This window comes from Chelonoidis abingdonii, chromosome 1 (assembly GCF_003597395.2).
Source record: "Chelonoidis abingdonii isolate Lonesome George chromosome 1, CheloAbing_2.0, whole genome shotgun sequence".
Lineage (NCBI taxonomy): Eukaryota > Metazoa > Chordata > Testudines > Testudinidae > Chelonoidis > Chelonoidis abingdonii.
This window is the reverse complement of record NC_133769.1, coordinates 125,415,766-125,429,728: the sequence shown is the minus strand read 5'-3', so window position 1 is coordinate 125,429,728 and position 13,963 is coordinate 125,415,766. Positions and strand designations below refer to the sequence as shown.

At 44.7% G+C, this 13,963-nt stretch overlaps 1 protein-coding gene across 4 annotated transcripts in view; it reads right to left on the bottom strand.

Moving 5' to 3' along the window:
• Positions 1-13,963, bottom strand: part of BCAT1 (branched chain amino acid transaminase 1) — a 112,639-nt gene that overhangs the window by 38,147 nt on the left and 60,529 nt on the right. For 2 of the 4 annotated variants that reach the window (XM_032772574.2, XM_032772573.2), the window contains exons 3-6: positions 5,844-6,044; positions 4,442-4,498; positions 2,534-2,644; positions 210-329 (exon numbers count right to left, since the gene is read on the bottom strand). In XM_032772574.2, coding sequence (XP_032628465.1) covers positions 210-329; positions 2,534-2,644; positions 4,442-4,498; positions 5,844-6,044 — 489 coding nt within the window. The remainder of the gene's footprint in view (positions 1-209; positions 330-2,533; positions 2,645-4,441; positions 4,499-5,843; positions 6,045-13,963) is intronic. The other 2 variants (XM_075069793.1, XM_032772576.2) reach the window with 1 other exon arrangement.

Sequence of the window (13,963 nt, the reverse complement as noted above, 5' to 3'; positions counted from 1 at the left end):
TGGGACCTGGAGTAGAGGGCGGGCCCAGGTCCCTCCCTCTCCACCCCCCTCCTCCAAGGACACCAGGGGAGTGACTAAGAACTGGTTCAGAGGCAAGCAATATCGCCCTGAACCTACCCCAGAGAAGAGAAAGCGCGAGACCCAGAGAACAATACCAGCAATTTGCCACAGTATATAAAACTCAGAAGAAAAAAAAGTTTTTTCCATACCTCTGTTCCGATTAAAGTAGGGCGGATATACAGGCTTGCAGATGTAGAGTACGGGACCCACTCTTTTTCCACTTCCACAAGCTTCCGGATGCATTCTAATAGCTCCTCCTTGTCAAAACACTGAAAAAAAAGAAAGAACGAAAGAAGGAGAGTTATGGAAACATTCTAATGCAGAGGTGGGCAAACTATGGCCTGCAGGCCACGTCCGGCCCACTGGACTGTCCTGCCAGGCCCCCAAGCTCCTGGCCCTGGAGGCTAGCCCCCATCCCCTCCCCTGCTGTCTCCCCTCCCCCGCAGCCTCACATCACTCTCTCCACCGCCAGCACAATGCTCTGGGTGGCAGAGCTGTGAGCTCCTGGGGCAGTGCAGCTGCAGAGCCGGGCCTGACCTGGTGTTCTGAGCTGTGCGGTGGCGGCATGGCCCGGCTCCAGCCAGACGGCGCGGCTGTAATGCCACCAGTGCTCCAGGCAGCGCAGTAAGGGGGCATGGAGTGGGGGCATTGGATAGAGGGCAGGGGAGTTTGAGGTGGTGGTCGGGGGCGGAAGTTTGGATAGGGGTCAGGGCGGTTGGGGTGGGAGGAACAGGGGGTTGAATGGGGCACGGGTCCCAGGGGGGCAGTCAGGAAGGAGAGGGGGTTGGATGGGGTGGCATGGGGCAGTCAGGGAAAGGGTTTCTGGGGGCAGTCAGGGGGCAGGGACGGGGCAGGAGTTCCGGGGGAGAAGAGGGGCATCAGGGAAAAGGGGAGGTTGGATGGGGCAGGAGTCCTGGGGGGGGAGGGGACAGATAGAAGGTTGGGGGCCAGGCCATGACCCCCTCCCCTAACCGGCCCTTCATATAATTTACGAAACCCGATGAGGCCCTCAGGCCAAAAAGTTTGTCCATCTCTGTTCTAATGGGAACTTTTAATCATGATGAAGAAAGTGTTTGCAGGCTATAGAAGTCCATGATTCTAACATCACCGTTGGTGTGTAATAAGATACAAGGGAAAAGGCCATGTGATTTTAAGTGCCAAGAAATGAGCTGTCTTAAGATCCTTAATGATATTGTGAAATATATTTCACAAACACAAATAAAGAACCAGTAGGATTACTCACCTCCAATTCTGTTGTACAAAGCACACTGTAAAGAACTCAATGTATGCACGGGCAATCCCTTAACTTTTCAAGGTCACACAGGGTTGAAAGCCAAAAGGGATCACCAGATCACCTAGTCTGACCTGTATAACACAGGCCACTAAACCCGCACAGTTCCCTCTGCATTGAGCCCAGTAATCTGGATTAGATTAAAATATTGCAGCCCTCAGGAGACAATACTATTGTGTGCCATAGGCAGAAAAAAGGAGACACCAAGGTGCACCAATGTCCAAGGCCCTTCAATGGCAGTGAGATATACCTGGATGATCCTAGCAGTTTGTTCCCAGAGCTTGGACAGGAATTTAAGGCCTGTGAATTTTCAGAGCATTGTGGATAATGAGGAACATTTCACTATAGAATTCCTACATACAATATTACTATAACAAGCATGGCAGGGAACACACAGGACAGAGTGCAACTATCTTGCCCTGCTAAAGCTTGCTCTGCCCTGCTAAAGCTCATCAGCATGGTGATAAACTTGGGGTACCAAGTGGCTACAGGACTTGACTAAGATCACAAAGCAAGTCAGCAGCAGAGCCAAAAAACAGAACTCTGACCTTGAAGACTTAGCCACTGGAAACAATGGGTTAAATTCTACCTGTGCAAGCCCATGGACTTCCATAACTGTAAGAGAAAGTACAATTTGGCCCACTGTCTGTATATAAATGTTGAGAAGGATGTGTGTATTATATGCCTTCAGCTTTTAAAGGACTGATTAATCCCCTGAACTTTAATTTTCATCAGTGGAGAAGGGGAGCTAGGAGAGATGGAGAAACTGAACCTCCATCTTAGTGCCAGTGATCTAGCACAGAGGTTCTAAAACTATTTTTTGCCAGCTCCTCCCTTTGAAAATATTTCAGGCTGTGATGACCCTTCCCCCCACCACCCTTGCCCACTGCTGCCAGCCAGCCACCCGGCTCCGAAGGCAGCGCAGAAGTAAGGGTTGCAATGCTGTAACCTTCTACAATAGTCTTGTGAGTCACAATTGGGTCCGGACTCCCAGTTTGAGAAACACTGATCTAGCAGAAGAGTTCATTTCACCAGCTCCCTACAATGACCCCTACACCATGACAAGACTCCTAACAAGATTTAAATGGAAGTACTGTATTTTCCTAAGCACTTCAAAGCCTCACACCCTAAAAATAAAAATACTTTCCTAACCCAGGGAAAGGATAGGTTTCAGTTACATACTGGCAGTGTTGCTCGTGCCGCTGACCGCATCATCCTGTCCATGTTGAGCGTTGGACGGAACAGGCGGATTTTACCATCCACTCCTCGATAAGCCTTCAATCCTTCAAACAGCTGCCAACCCAAAAGGAGAAAGGAGCCAAATGAAAATTGTGTTGGGTTATCCCATGACCACCAATACAAAAATAAAACATGCCCTTTGGAAGTAACAGAGCTCAGCACTTTCATAAACACTTTACATCTTCAAAGTACTGCATGAATTCTAACTAATTAATCTTTGCAGCACCCCTGTGAGGTAGACAAGTATTATTACTCCCATGTTACTACATGTTAGTATAGTTGTCTACACTACAAATACATATGTCCCAGGGGACTTGGTGATAATGTCATTATCCTGAGCTGGTTCCAACAGTTAAAATGTGTAGCATGGATGAGACTTTATGATATCCTCATACCCTAACTAATACCTAGGACTGATCCCAAATACCATCTTCACTTACGGAAAAGTCCTAAAGAATTTAATAAGGTATGATACATTTTCTTTAGGGCTTCACCTGATGCATGCCTATGCTTAAGGAAAACCAAGGAAGCCTGTTACAATCCTTTGATCCTGTATCAACTGGCCCTGGCAGTAGTTAGAGCAGCTGAGGCTTGCTCCATCTGTCTCCCAACACACCCCTATGTGGAGAGATGGGATGAAATGGGTGGAGGACACAGGTGGCACAGAAGTCAGCTACCTCAGCTTTATGCCAGAAGAAGAATTCAAAAATTCTTATGGCCAGAATCCAGCTACTTTGAACCATGAGAGCAGACTGGAGAATCTAGCTCATAGTTTTTTGGACCATCCTATAGAATGTAACAGAAAACTATATCTATGTGACCGAACAGTTCTAAAAACATAGCAAAACAATTCAATTCTTTAAGTTCTATGAGTTGTTTTTAGAGTAGTTTCTATAGAACCTGAATGGTTTCATCACTATTACATTCTACAGCACTTTTCCATAAGGGTTAGCAGTAGAGGACCATCAAAGGCTTTAATGCAGCTTCCAGGACACAGTGAGGTCTTGTTCACACCACAAATTTTAATTGTGTCATAACTGGGTCACAGGACAACCCAGCTGTAGTATAAACAGAGCCTCAGTGATTTTCCCTAAGCCGTACATCAACTAAGTGGTAGAGCCACGATTAGAACTCAGGGCTTCTTGCTTCTCAACAGCGGTCTCGGTGCTGTGGACCATGCCAGCTTCCATTTCATTAAAGCTTCTTGCACAAATTTAAAAGGAAACCATCCCACAAGAAAATCTGACACTGTAGCCAGAGAACAAAATGCACCTTTAATAAGTCACGGCATTGTTGATGATATAGGAACTTTAATAGGATTTTGTACTGGACTAGCAATCAGCTAATACCATAATTTTCTTATTGTGCCAATTGTGGTTATTACAAAACAGCTGTTTTCCCCAATATCCATTTACAGAATCGTTTTATGAGAGAAAGAGGAAGGAATGTTAGTCTAAGATACGATCAATGGTTTCAGAGAAGCAAGAATCACATCATTATTGCAACATAAAGATTGCTCAAGCCTTTAAATCTTTTTCTCCATGGATGGATGCTTGTCATTTATCAGAGCACAGGAAACCTTTTCATTTGTAAAGAGAGAGTACCTGCGGTGTGTTCTGGGAATGCCCAACTCTAATAAAAGCAATGGCTGTAATTGCTTGCTGGTTTTTATACAACTTGCTGCTGCAAACCGTTGCAGGACTGCAAATGTGTGCACACTATATCATCTGGAATCTGTAAGTCACAGGAGCTGGATCCAAAGGCTAGCAGATCCAGGATATCACAGTGTATCATGGAGGGCAAGGAGAAGGGAGGGGGGAATGCCAAATTCATCATTTTTAATATACCCACTGTGTATTCATTGAGCCACACCATTGGGACCAGATTCTCCTCTGTCTCTCCTCTTGGCTAGAGGAAACGTGATGCAACAAAAGTAAAAAGAATAAAAAATGGAAAAAAAATAAGAGCATATTCATATTAGCAATGATTTCAGACTGGGCCAGAGGCCTAGCATTAAAGCAATTCGCTACTATGCGTGAAACATACATTTGGGACTCCAGCGTGGTTTCTTGCTCCCTGGGCTGATCAAGAGCCATATTTGGATGCCCTCAGCCACAGGGACCTGTAATCATAACACAGATCCTTGAAGGTTAGTTGACTGAATGGAAAAAACAGGGTAGGCCAGAGCCATGTGGCTCAGAGGAGTCTCCCAGGCAAAAAAAGGAAAAAGCCACGAACCTATTTCTCTTCTTTTACACAGTGTAACACCAATTAATTCATTGGAGTCACTCCTGATTTATGCTGAAGTTGAAGGAGAATCAGGCCAATGTTCTCACTGTATTTCCTATATAGCTCAATGTGCCCCTACTGATGCTCTGACACAGATGGGAGTTTAGCACAAGCCACTCCAATAACACAGAAAAGGCAGCTTTAGACAGCTAAGCATTTTTGAAAACTATTAACCACGCTGGCTTCCGGCTGTTAACGTTTCACTTCCTTATGAGCAACTCCTTGTTGCTATTTGGTCTCTGCTCTAATACATTTATTTTTAATCTTGTAAGATTGTCTGAGAACTAGTCAACAAGTGGGAATTAAAAACAAGAATCTGCCTAGTGTGTCCTGCAATTCAAGCTATGGATCTTTACCACATTCTATCAGTTTTTCAGTATGCTTGCCCAGCCCCCAAATTAATACCATCAGCTTTCCTAGAGTCTCATACAGACCATTTCAGTGTCACACTGGAGTACAAAGCAGGGTGAGCTGGAAAACGTGAGACAGATTTGGCTCTCAGTTAATCAAATGTAAATCAAAACTAACTTCACCAAAGCCAATGGAGTTACTCTGGAGTGACACCAGTGTTAACTCAGCACATTAAGTCAGTGCTAACTAACTAAGGCCTTGGCTACACTGGTGCTTTACAGTGCTGCAACTTTCTCACTCAGGGGTGTGAAAAAACACACCCCTGAGCGCAGCAAGTTACAGCACTGTAAAGCGCCAGTGTGAGCACAGCTCCCAGTGCTGTAAGCTAATCCCCATGGGGAGGTGGATTACCTGAAGTGCTGGGAGAGCTCTCTCCCAGCACTGGCGCCGCAACCACACTCGCACTTCAAAGCGCTGCCGCGGGAGCGCTTTGAAGTTGCAAATGTAGCCATACCCTTATAAGACAGTAACAGTACTTAGAACGTACTATATGACATGATGTTTTCAAAAGCTAGTAAAGAAAAGGTAATTTCCTAATCCATTTGGTACTCACTTCCAAAGCATAGTGGAAAGATGATGAAGCTGGATGTAATGAAAGGTTCTCAAGAGGCCTAATATAAGGTTTCTCCCATCCTGAAGTCAAAGACCATTGGACTGTCAGCATGTTGTCTGTGAAAACAGTTCCGAATACCAAGCCACTGGGGTCTGGTTTTTCCTTGAAAGTGGTAGCTGGGTTAATAATTAAGTCTGCAGCCTGCAAGAAACATAAAACAAAGATGTATGAGTATTTAAAAATAAAGGTTTCAGAGTAGCAGCTGTCTTAGTCTGTATCCACAAAAGGAATTAGCCTCTTAAGAGTTGGTAGGACAACTCCCAGCTTTTCATGTTCTCTGTATGTGCATATGTGCTACAGCTCACTTCATCGGATGCATAGACCGGAACATATAGTGAGGAGAGATATATATATCTCTCTCCTCACTATATGTTCCGGTCTATGCATCCGATGAAGTGGGTTGTAGCCCACGAACACTTATACTCAAATAAATTTGTTAGTCTCTAAGGTGCCACAAGTACTCCTGTTCTTTTTAAAGATAAAATAATTCAAAATCGGATTAAAAGTGATTATGCATCAGTGACCACAGAACTATAAATAGGTGAGGGAGAATTCAATTTTTTGTTTTACAATTTTGACAGATATCAATGTTTAATTTTAAGCACTTTTTCTATTTTTATCTATTTACATTTTAACAGTTGTGGAAAATTATGGGGACGGGGGAGTCAGACAGTAATTATTTAATGACAGAAACTGAAATTCAAAAATCTTCCTACAAGGTCACATTTCCAGGATACTTCATATAAGGGAAGGCTGTGACTTGACATAGGCAAGTAAGGTGCATTTTTGCACCCGGCATCATGGTGGAGGGAGGGGGAGAGTAGAGCAGGGTCTGAGGGGCTGCTACTCCCCTTGCATACACAGATGGGCAGGAGTGGCTGGAGCAGGGCGGGACATGGGCAGAGCCTTGCCTCTATTCTCCCCCCTCACCGTCTCATAACATGCTGACCAGCACAGCTCAGCTGGCTCAGAGGGGAAAGTAATCTGTCAGAAAAGGATTGTCACTCTGAGTCATACTGCCTCCCTGGCACAGCTATGCACTGCTCTTTACTCACGGCTCCAAGTAAAGTGTCACTCTCTTATTTGATACTGAAAAATACTGTGCAATTAAATCACAGATGCACTAAGGTAGAAATCGTTCAGCACCAGCCATCATGGGTTCTGCAGAGGACTTGGCTTTTCAGACTTAGGAACACACATTTTCCAAAGAAAGAGGAATTTTTGGTCTTAGTCTTTTGAAAAAGTCTCTCTTTAAACAATCTGATTTTTAGGAAGCCTTTACTCAACAATGGCCTATTTTTAGTCTTCTTTTTGCATAACGTATTTGATGTAAAATGAACGGTGAGTCAAAGCACATGAAGAGCCAGAAGTTTTTTCAACCGTAAGACGACTTATCTGGGTATTACAGTGCATTAGTTTGACTGTACTAACAGCAACAATTACAGTTCTCTCTGTAGGAACTTTTAGCCTGCCGACAGTGAACTCGCTAAAGGTAATAGCTTTGCTTAATGATTTCATGAAACCAAGAAAGGATTCTACTGAAAACCTATTATCAACTAACCATGAAAAAGATATCACCAAAAGCTGTACATCAAAATAAAAACCAACATTTTGAAACCTGGGTGCCTAAAACTAGCTATCTATGTATATAGTTCCTTATTTTTAGAAAACACTTAAGCACAACCTTAACTTCAGGAATTTGACTAACTGTTGATGTCAATGGGTCTTATCATGTACTCACAGCCAAGCATGTATTTGAGTACTCTTTGCTTTTCGGAATCAGAGCCTTAGGTATCCTAAATTAAATGATTTTCAAAGGTGCTGAGCACCCGCAGCTGCCACCAAAATCAACAGCAGGTCAGTATTTCTAAAAGTTAGGCCTCTCTTATTTAGGTGGTTAAATTTAAACTTGTGCACTTCATTTTAAGCTCCTGGATTTAAAAAATTTTAGCCAGAGCCTTTGGAGGGGATAAATAATTAGTTTTTTTTCATATGGGAGTTGATTGTACTTGAATAATGTATCTTATTTTAAAAGATGTAATGTTGAAAGGCGCTAATGGCTACTACTGGGATGGGTGGGGAACAAGGGGCGGGAGAGGGTTCTTGATCCAACATCAATCACAGGTCTCAGTTTAAAGCCAACAACTGTGCCAAGCGCTCTCTTTAAGGCTCAAGAGAAGGAGAAAATCAAACCCATTTATGTAGCAAAGACAGCTGCAAAAAATGGAGGATACCATCCAAAGCATTAGGGTGAGAACTAAACTGTGTGAGACTGAGGAGTTTCTCTGGTTGCAAATGGTGGGGCTACGAGACTGGGCTGCAGGCTGTGCATATTGTAGGCAGAGAATCTGTAGAAGGAATTGTGTGGGCGGTCCTGAAAGGAAGCAAAGATAGAGCTTCTTTGGGCACAGAGCATGCTGGAGGGGTAACTGAGCAAGGTAACTCTGAGCAGGGTAACTGCCTGCTGCTGTTTGTTTCTACTGTGTTCAGGGAAACAGGCCTTTGTGTAGAATTTTTGTAAATAAAATATAAACAACACTAAGATACCTGACTCCTCACTGATTCCTCATCTTAACAGAAACAGTCCTGCAAGGCCCCAAATATTGGCTAATGGCTCAGGCCAAAGTGTCAACAATAATTAAACAGGCAAACAAAAGGCAGATTTAGTGGGCCTTATAATCTCTGATGTGAAAACTTACATGAGATAAATTAAAATATATGTAGTTTGACCTCTACTGCCATCTGTCCTTTCCTTAAGAATCTCTCTCGCCCCACCACCTGTTAATTTCCCTTCCTTTTTCCTCTTTGTTTTTTCTGTGCTTGACACCAAACTACTGTGGTGATACCTAGATACCACACTGATTGGACTGAAACACACACATGAACAGCTTTGAATGATGCCACACTGACAACACTGCAAACTGAAGTCTCCTGTTTGCCCACAGAAGAGGCATAACACGTGCAAGTGTAGAGCAAGTGTCCCTGTGCTCTTCAACGTGCCCTGCCCCTGAAATAGAGAGCCCAGCATTAGGGGTGGGAAAAGCAAACTTTAGTGTCTCTCCTTGGCCCCTCTATTCAGACTGCCAATATGGGTGGCAGTTACAATGGTGGTTTGTGTTAATTAATGCTCTCATGCATTTTTCAACACTTCTGCCTGCCAAAGTGGAAGCACTGCTGGGAAAGTCACACAAGAGGTAAAGGAAGTTATTTTTTATTACTTGTACTGTGGTAACATTCAAAAAACCTGATCGGGGCCACACGGTACAAACATTGGCATGGAACTAGATATGCTGGATTCTACCCTCATCAGATCCGAGTATCTCCCTCTGACTTCTAAAGAATTTATTTGCATCCAGCAGTGGGAGAATATTGCCTCAAGAGTCTTGACTCTTAGTTCCATCCCCTAACCACCGGATCCAACCATTGCAGCATGATTTCAGGGACTGGAAGCCAGGGCACATGGTTTCTGTTCCTGGTTCTGCCATCGGCATGCTGGGTAACCCACTTCACTTCTATGCTTCTGTTTCCCTTCCCATCCTACTATGTATTTAGAAGAGATCACAAGCTCTCTGGCAGAGACTGTCATTAGGTGTTTGGAGAGTGCTTCGTATAATAGGGTTCTGATCTCAATGGGTGCCTCTAGAACAGGAATGGGGAACCGCAGCCAATGGGAACTTCGGGGAAGGTACCCACAGGCAAGGGGAGTGCCCAGAGCCCTCCCCTCCCCCAGGGGCCGCTGGGACGTGGTGCCGGCCGCTTCTGGGAGTGTCTCCGGGCCAGGGCAGGCAGGGATCCCACTTTAGCCCCGCTGCACACCACTGCCACCCGAGAATCGCTCCAGGTAAGTGATGCCGGGCCAGAGCCTGCACCCTGAATCCCTCCTGCACTCCAACCCCCTGCCCTTAGCCCCCTCCTGCACTCTGCACCCTAACCCCCTGCCCTGAACTCCCGCCACACCCTTCCTGCACCTCAACCCCCAGCCCTGAGCTCCCTGCCACACCCCGCACCTCTACCCTTAGCCCCTCCGTGCACACCCCCTCCCATGCCCCGCACTCCAACCACCTGCCCCAGCCCTACATTCATGGCCCTGCATGCAATTTCCCCACCCAGATGTGGCCTTCGGGCCAAAAAGTTTGCCCACCCCTGCTCTAGAATAATGCAAATATTAAGCATAAAAAAATATGGCAAGTCAAAACAGATCTGTCAGTTGTGACTCAATAAATAGATAGAAACTTATTGCCCACTTGTGTTCAATGGATAACTAATTGCATATGCACCACTGATAGCTTTTCAAATGTCATAAAGCCTCCCTTATCTCTTTACATTCATTCTCATTTTGATTTAAAGCAAAGACTGAGGCTCAAGAATGGAGAGTGAGCCATGAGGCAATGAGACTGAAGAAAGAAGAAAATGCAGTGCTCTTACGTGAAAAAGGAAAGTGTCTCCCAAGTCGTGCCAGAAAAAAACCTGCAAAAACCTCAACTGCTCTACACAGCTTAGCTTGCAGACAGGATCTCTGAACATCCACCAGCACACATACCTGGTGCTACAGCTTGCTCTATTTTGTCTGACAGCATAGGAATCTGAGCTGAATATACTCTGGGTAATATTAATAAATAAAATAACAAATGTCAGAGCAGAGGAGACACTTAAACCTATGGATCCAGTTGGAACCGTGGGTGGAGAAGAGGGGAGTGGCAGCTCTGGGGCTTGCTCGCCTCTTCTCCCAGATCCTGAGGAAGCTCCACTGCAATCAAGCTATGCTTGGAGGTGGGGCTCGAGAGGTGGGCAGGACTAAAGGAGGGAGAAAGAACATCTGTCTACAGGTTTTGCTTCCCCATTCTCCCTCAAGGTTAATTAACATTAATTCAGTCTCCAAGCCTCTCAGAGGAAGAAGGGGCCAGAGCAGCAGTGCGGAGAGGTGGGCCCGTGACAAGATTGGAGGCTCCCTTTCCTGTGGATTTTGGCAATGAGTGTTGCTGGGGAGCCATATGCATGCCTCCCCAAACTTCTCCTGCTTGTGGACAAGATTTCATGGAAACTTCCCAGTTCATCAGAGCATTTAAGTACAAGCCTAACTTTAAGCACATAAGTAGTCTCATTGACTTCAATGGGACATTCTTAGGGTTAATCACGTGCTTAAGTATTTTGATGGATCAGGGCCTGATTCGAAGCCCACAAAGTCAATGTGACTCTTTCCCTTGACTTCAGTGAGCTTTGGATCAGGTCCTAGAGGAGGCAAAGTTAGCAGAATCAACAGGCTCTTTGATGCCCCACCCTGAAGTTCCTTTTCAGGAGGGCACAGGTTGGACCTGTAATTTGGGCCTGAATCATTATCCTTTTGCTCTTCCACTCTCAGACTTGCAGTGAATTTTTCTTTATATAAGAAAGAGGAAAAGTTATTTTTTCTGGATCTTAGAGAAAAATTTCTACCTGAGGATTAAGGGAGCAAGTCTCCCTTCAACAGCAAGCAGCATTTTCTTATATACCAAAAAAATCACTGCAAGCTAATCTCTTATTTATCAATCAGGTGTTAGAAGGGCCCTTTGAAGCATTACCTGCCTCTTAAAAATGTAATAAAAAAAACTATCACAGCAAAAACGATGGGGGTTTCAAAATAATACACCTGAATTAGCAGAACAAATATCTGACCAGAAACTGGGAAGAACAATGCAGTGACACTTCTGGTCATTTTAACCATGTGTACCTTGCCCATTACAAGTGCATCTAGCCAATTCCTGTATATTAAGAAACACCAACACCTTAGAATGCTTGGCAATCACATAAACCACTCATTCTGTAGCATCCCCAACCCCTTGTAATGAAAGTCTGTTCAGTAAATACATACATGCAAACAAATGCTTGGGCAAAACTCTTATGCCCTGCAATATGCTCTGAAAAGAAATAAACTCTACTTCTAGCAGATCTGAAAAATAGCAAATTATCCCCAAGTATCATGACTTTTTAAAAAAGTATTATACATTCTGCAAATGCAATGGGTCAAATTTATCCTCACTGAGACCAAGTTTGGCCCAATATCATGTGACTGTATTACATTTAAATCTCTCTATATAGTCATATTTTAAAGGATTCTTTTCATAATGGAACATTTTATTAAACTAAATTACACAATATGATTAACAATTAGTATCAAATGCCTGTTTTTAAAAAACTTATCTGCCCGCTGGACTGATTGATTAATGTAATTTTTAATGCTGTGCTGTCCTTTGCCTTACAACTGCTGTATTGCTGCACTGAAGCATAAACACCATGTTCCATTTTTAGAAAGTGTTTGCCTGGAAGAAGGTTTGATTCTAACACAAACTGAAGGCGCACATTGGTCTGTGACACACAGTTGGAATACAGAGAAATCTGCAATACTTCAGTGCTAGATCTCACTGTATAGTAATATAATATTTTGTATGTGTTTAGCATCATTCACCTGAGGACTTCAACACTTTCAAATTGACAAATTTCTTGATAAAGCATCAACCACTTGAGAGGCACCTTGTTACTATAGGTATTTCACATATATGGAAACTGAGGCACAAAGGATTGTGTGTCAAAAATTTCTAACATGTCTAAAGTTAGACATTTATATCCATAAAGTTAGCCACTTAAAGCAGCAGTAGCCTGATTTTCAGAAGAGCTGATTTCATCAAGAGCTGATCACATTGGTCCCTTCTGACCTACGAGTCTATGAGTCTATGGAAGTGCTTAGCACATATGAAAATAAGGTCACCTATTCAGGAGCTTACCTTCAGGCAAACGAGTTTGAAATTTCCAGCCCGCGGACCCTCCTGCTCGGCCTCTGAGCCCTCGGCCCCTCCCCTGCAGCTTCAGCTCACTGCACCACTGGCAGGTGGCAGGGCTGTGAGCTCCTGGTGCAGGGCAGCTGCAGAGCTGTGGCCTGACCCGGTGCTCTGTGCTGCATGGTGGCATGGCTGCCTGTCCTGGTACTCTGGATGGCGCATCTGTAGCACTTTCAGCCACCAGTGCTCCAGGCAGTGTGATAAGGGGGCAGGGGAGTTCAGGGTGGTGGTCAGGGGTGCGAATAGGTGTCAGGGCAGTCAAAGGGTGGGGAACAGGGGGGTTAAATGGGAGCAGGGGTCCCGGGAGGCAGTCAGGAAGGAAAGGGGTGGTTGGATGGGGAAGCAGGGGGCAGTCAGGGACAGAGGTTCCGGGTGCGGTCAGGGAGAAGAGGTGGTTGGATGGGCCAGAGGTCCGGGGGGGGCAGTTGGGAATGAGAGGAGGGGTTGGATGGAGTGGCGGGGGATAGTCAAGGGCGGGGGGTCCAGGGGCGGTCAGGGGACAGGGAGCAGGGGGTGGTGGATGGGGCAGGAAGCAGGGGAGGTCGGATAGGGGGCATTGGCCGGGCCACGCCTGGCTGTTTGGGGAGGCACAGCCTCCCCTAATCAACCCTCCATACAATTTTAGAAACCCGATGTGGCCCTGAAGCCAAAAAGTTTGCCCGCTCCTGGTGTAGGAGCTACTAGTACAAGGACACAGCTGAGAGAAAGCCAGATGCCTACTGCTGCTGCAACAGCTGCTCATTATGATTCCACTGAATGACTGTAGGCAACAGCAATGCCAGAGATTTGCTTTATTTAATTTACAATATTAATGACCTTTTAAATTGTAAAAATAACCAAACCATGTTTACAGTTATTGATTTGTGCGTGTGAACAGTTTACGCTTTTGATAGTCTGAATTATCTGACATTCTTAAGAAGCTATATACACCTCCATCTATGGGCTCTATTCAGCAGCAGGGGAAAAGTTCCTTTACATAGCACAAAGGTCTACAAAATATCTTGTGCATTTAGGCAGGGTTAATTCATACATTGATGATAAATGAATTTTACATGAATGTGTAACTCCACTGTAAAAATATCCTTATGGGCTTGAACCATGACAATCAAAGGTCTTGTCTATGCTGGGTTTTTTTCCATAAACCGTCCCATCATTGCAGCGCTATCAATGATGGAAGTTGTAGTTCAGAAAAGGTGCCCCAGCAGCTGCCAGCATTTGTCCTACAGTGTCACCTAGCTCTGTTCTGAG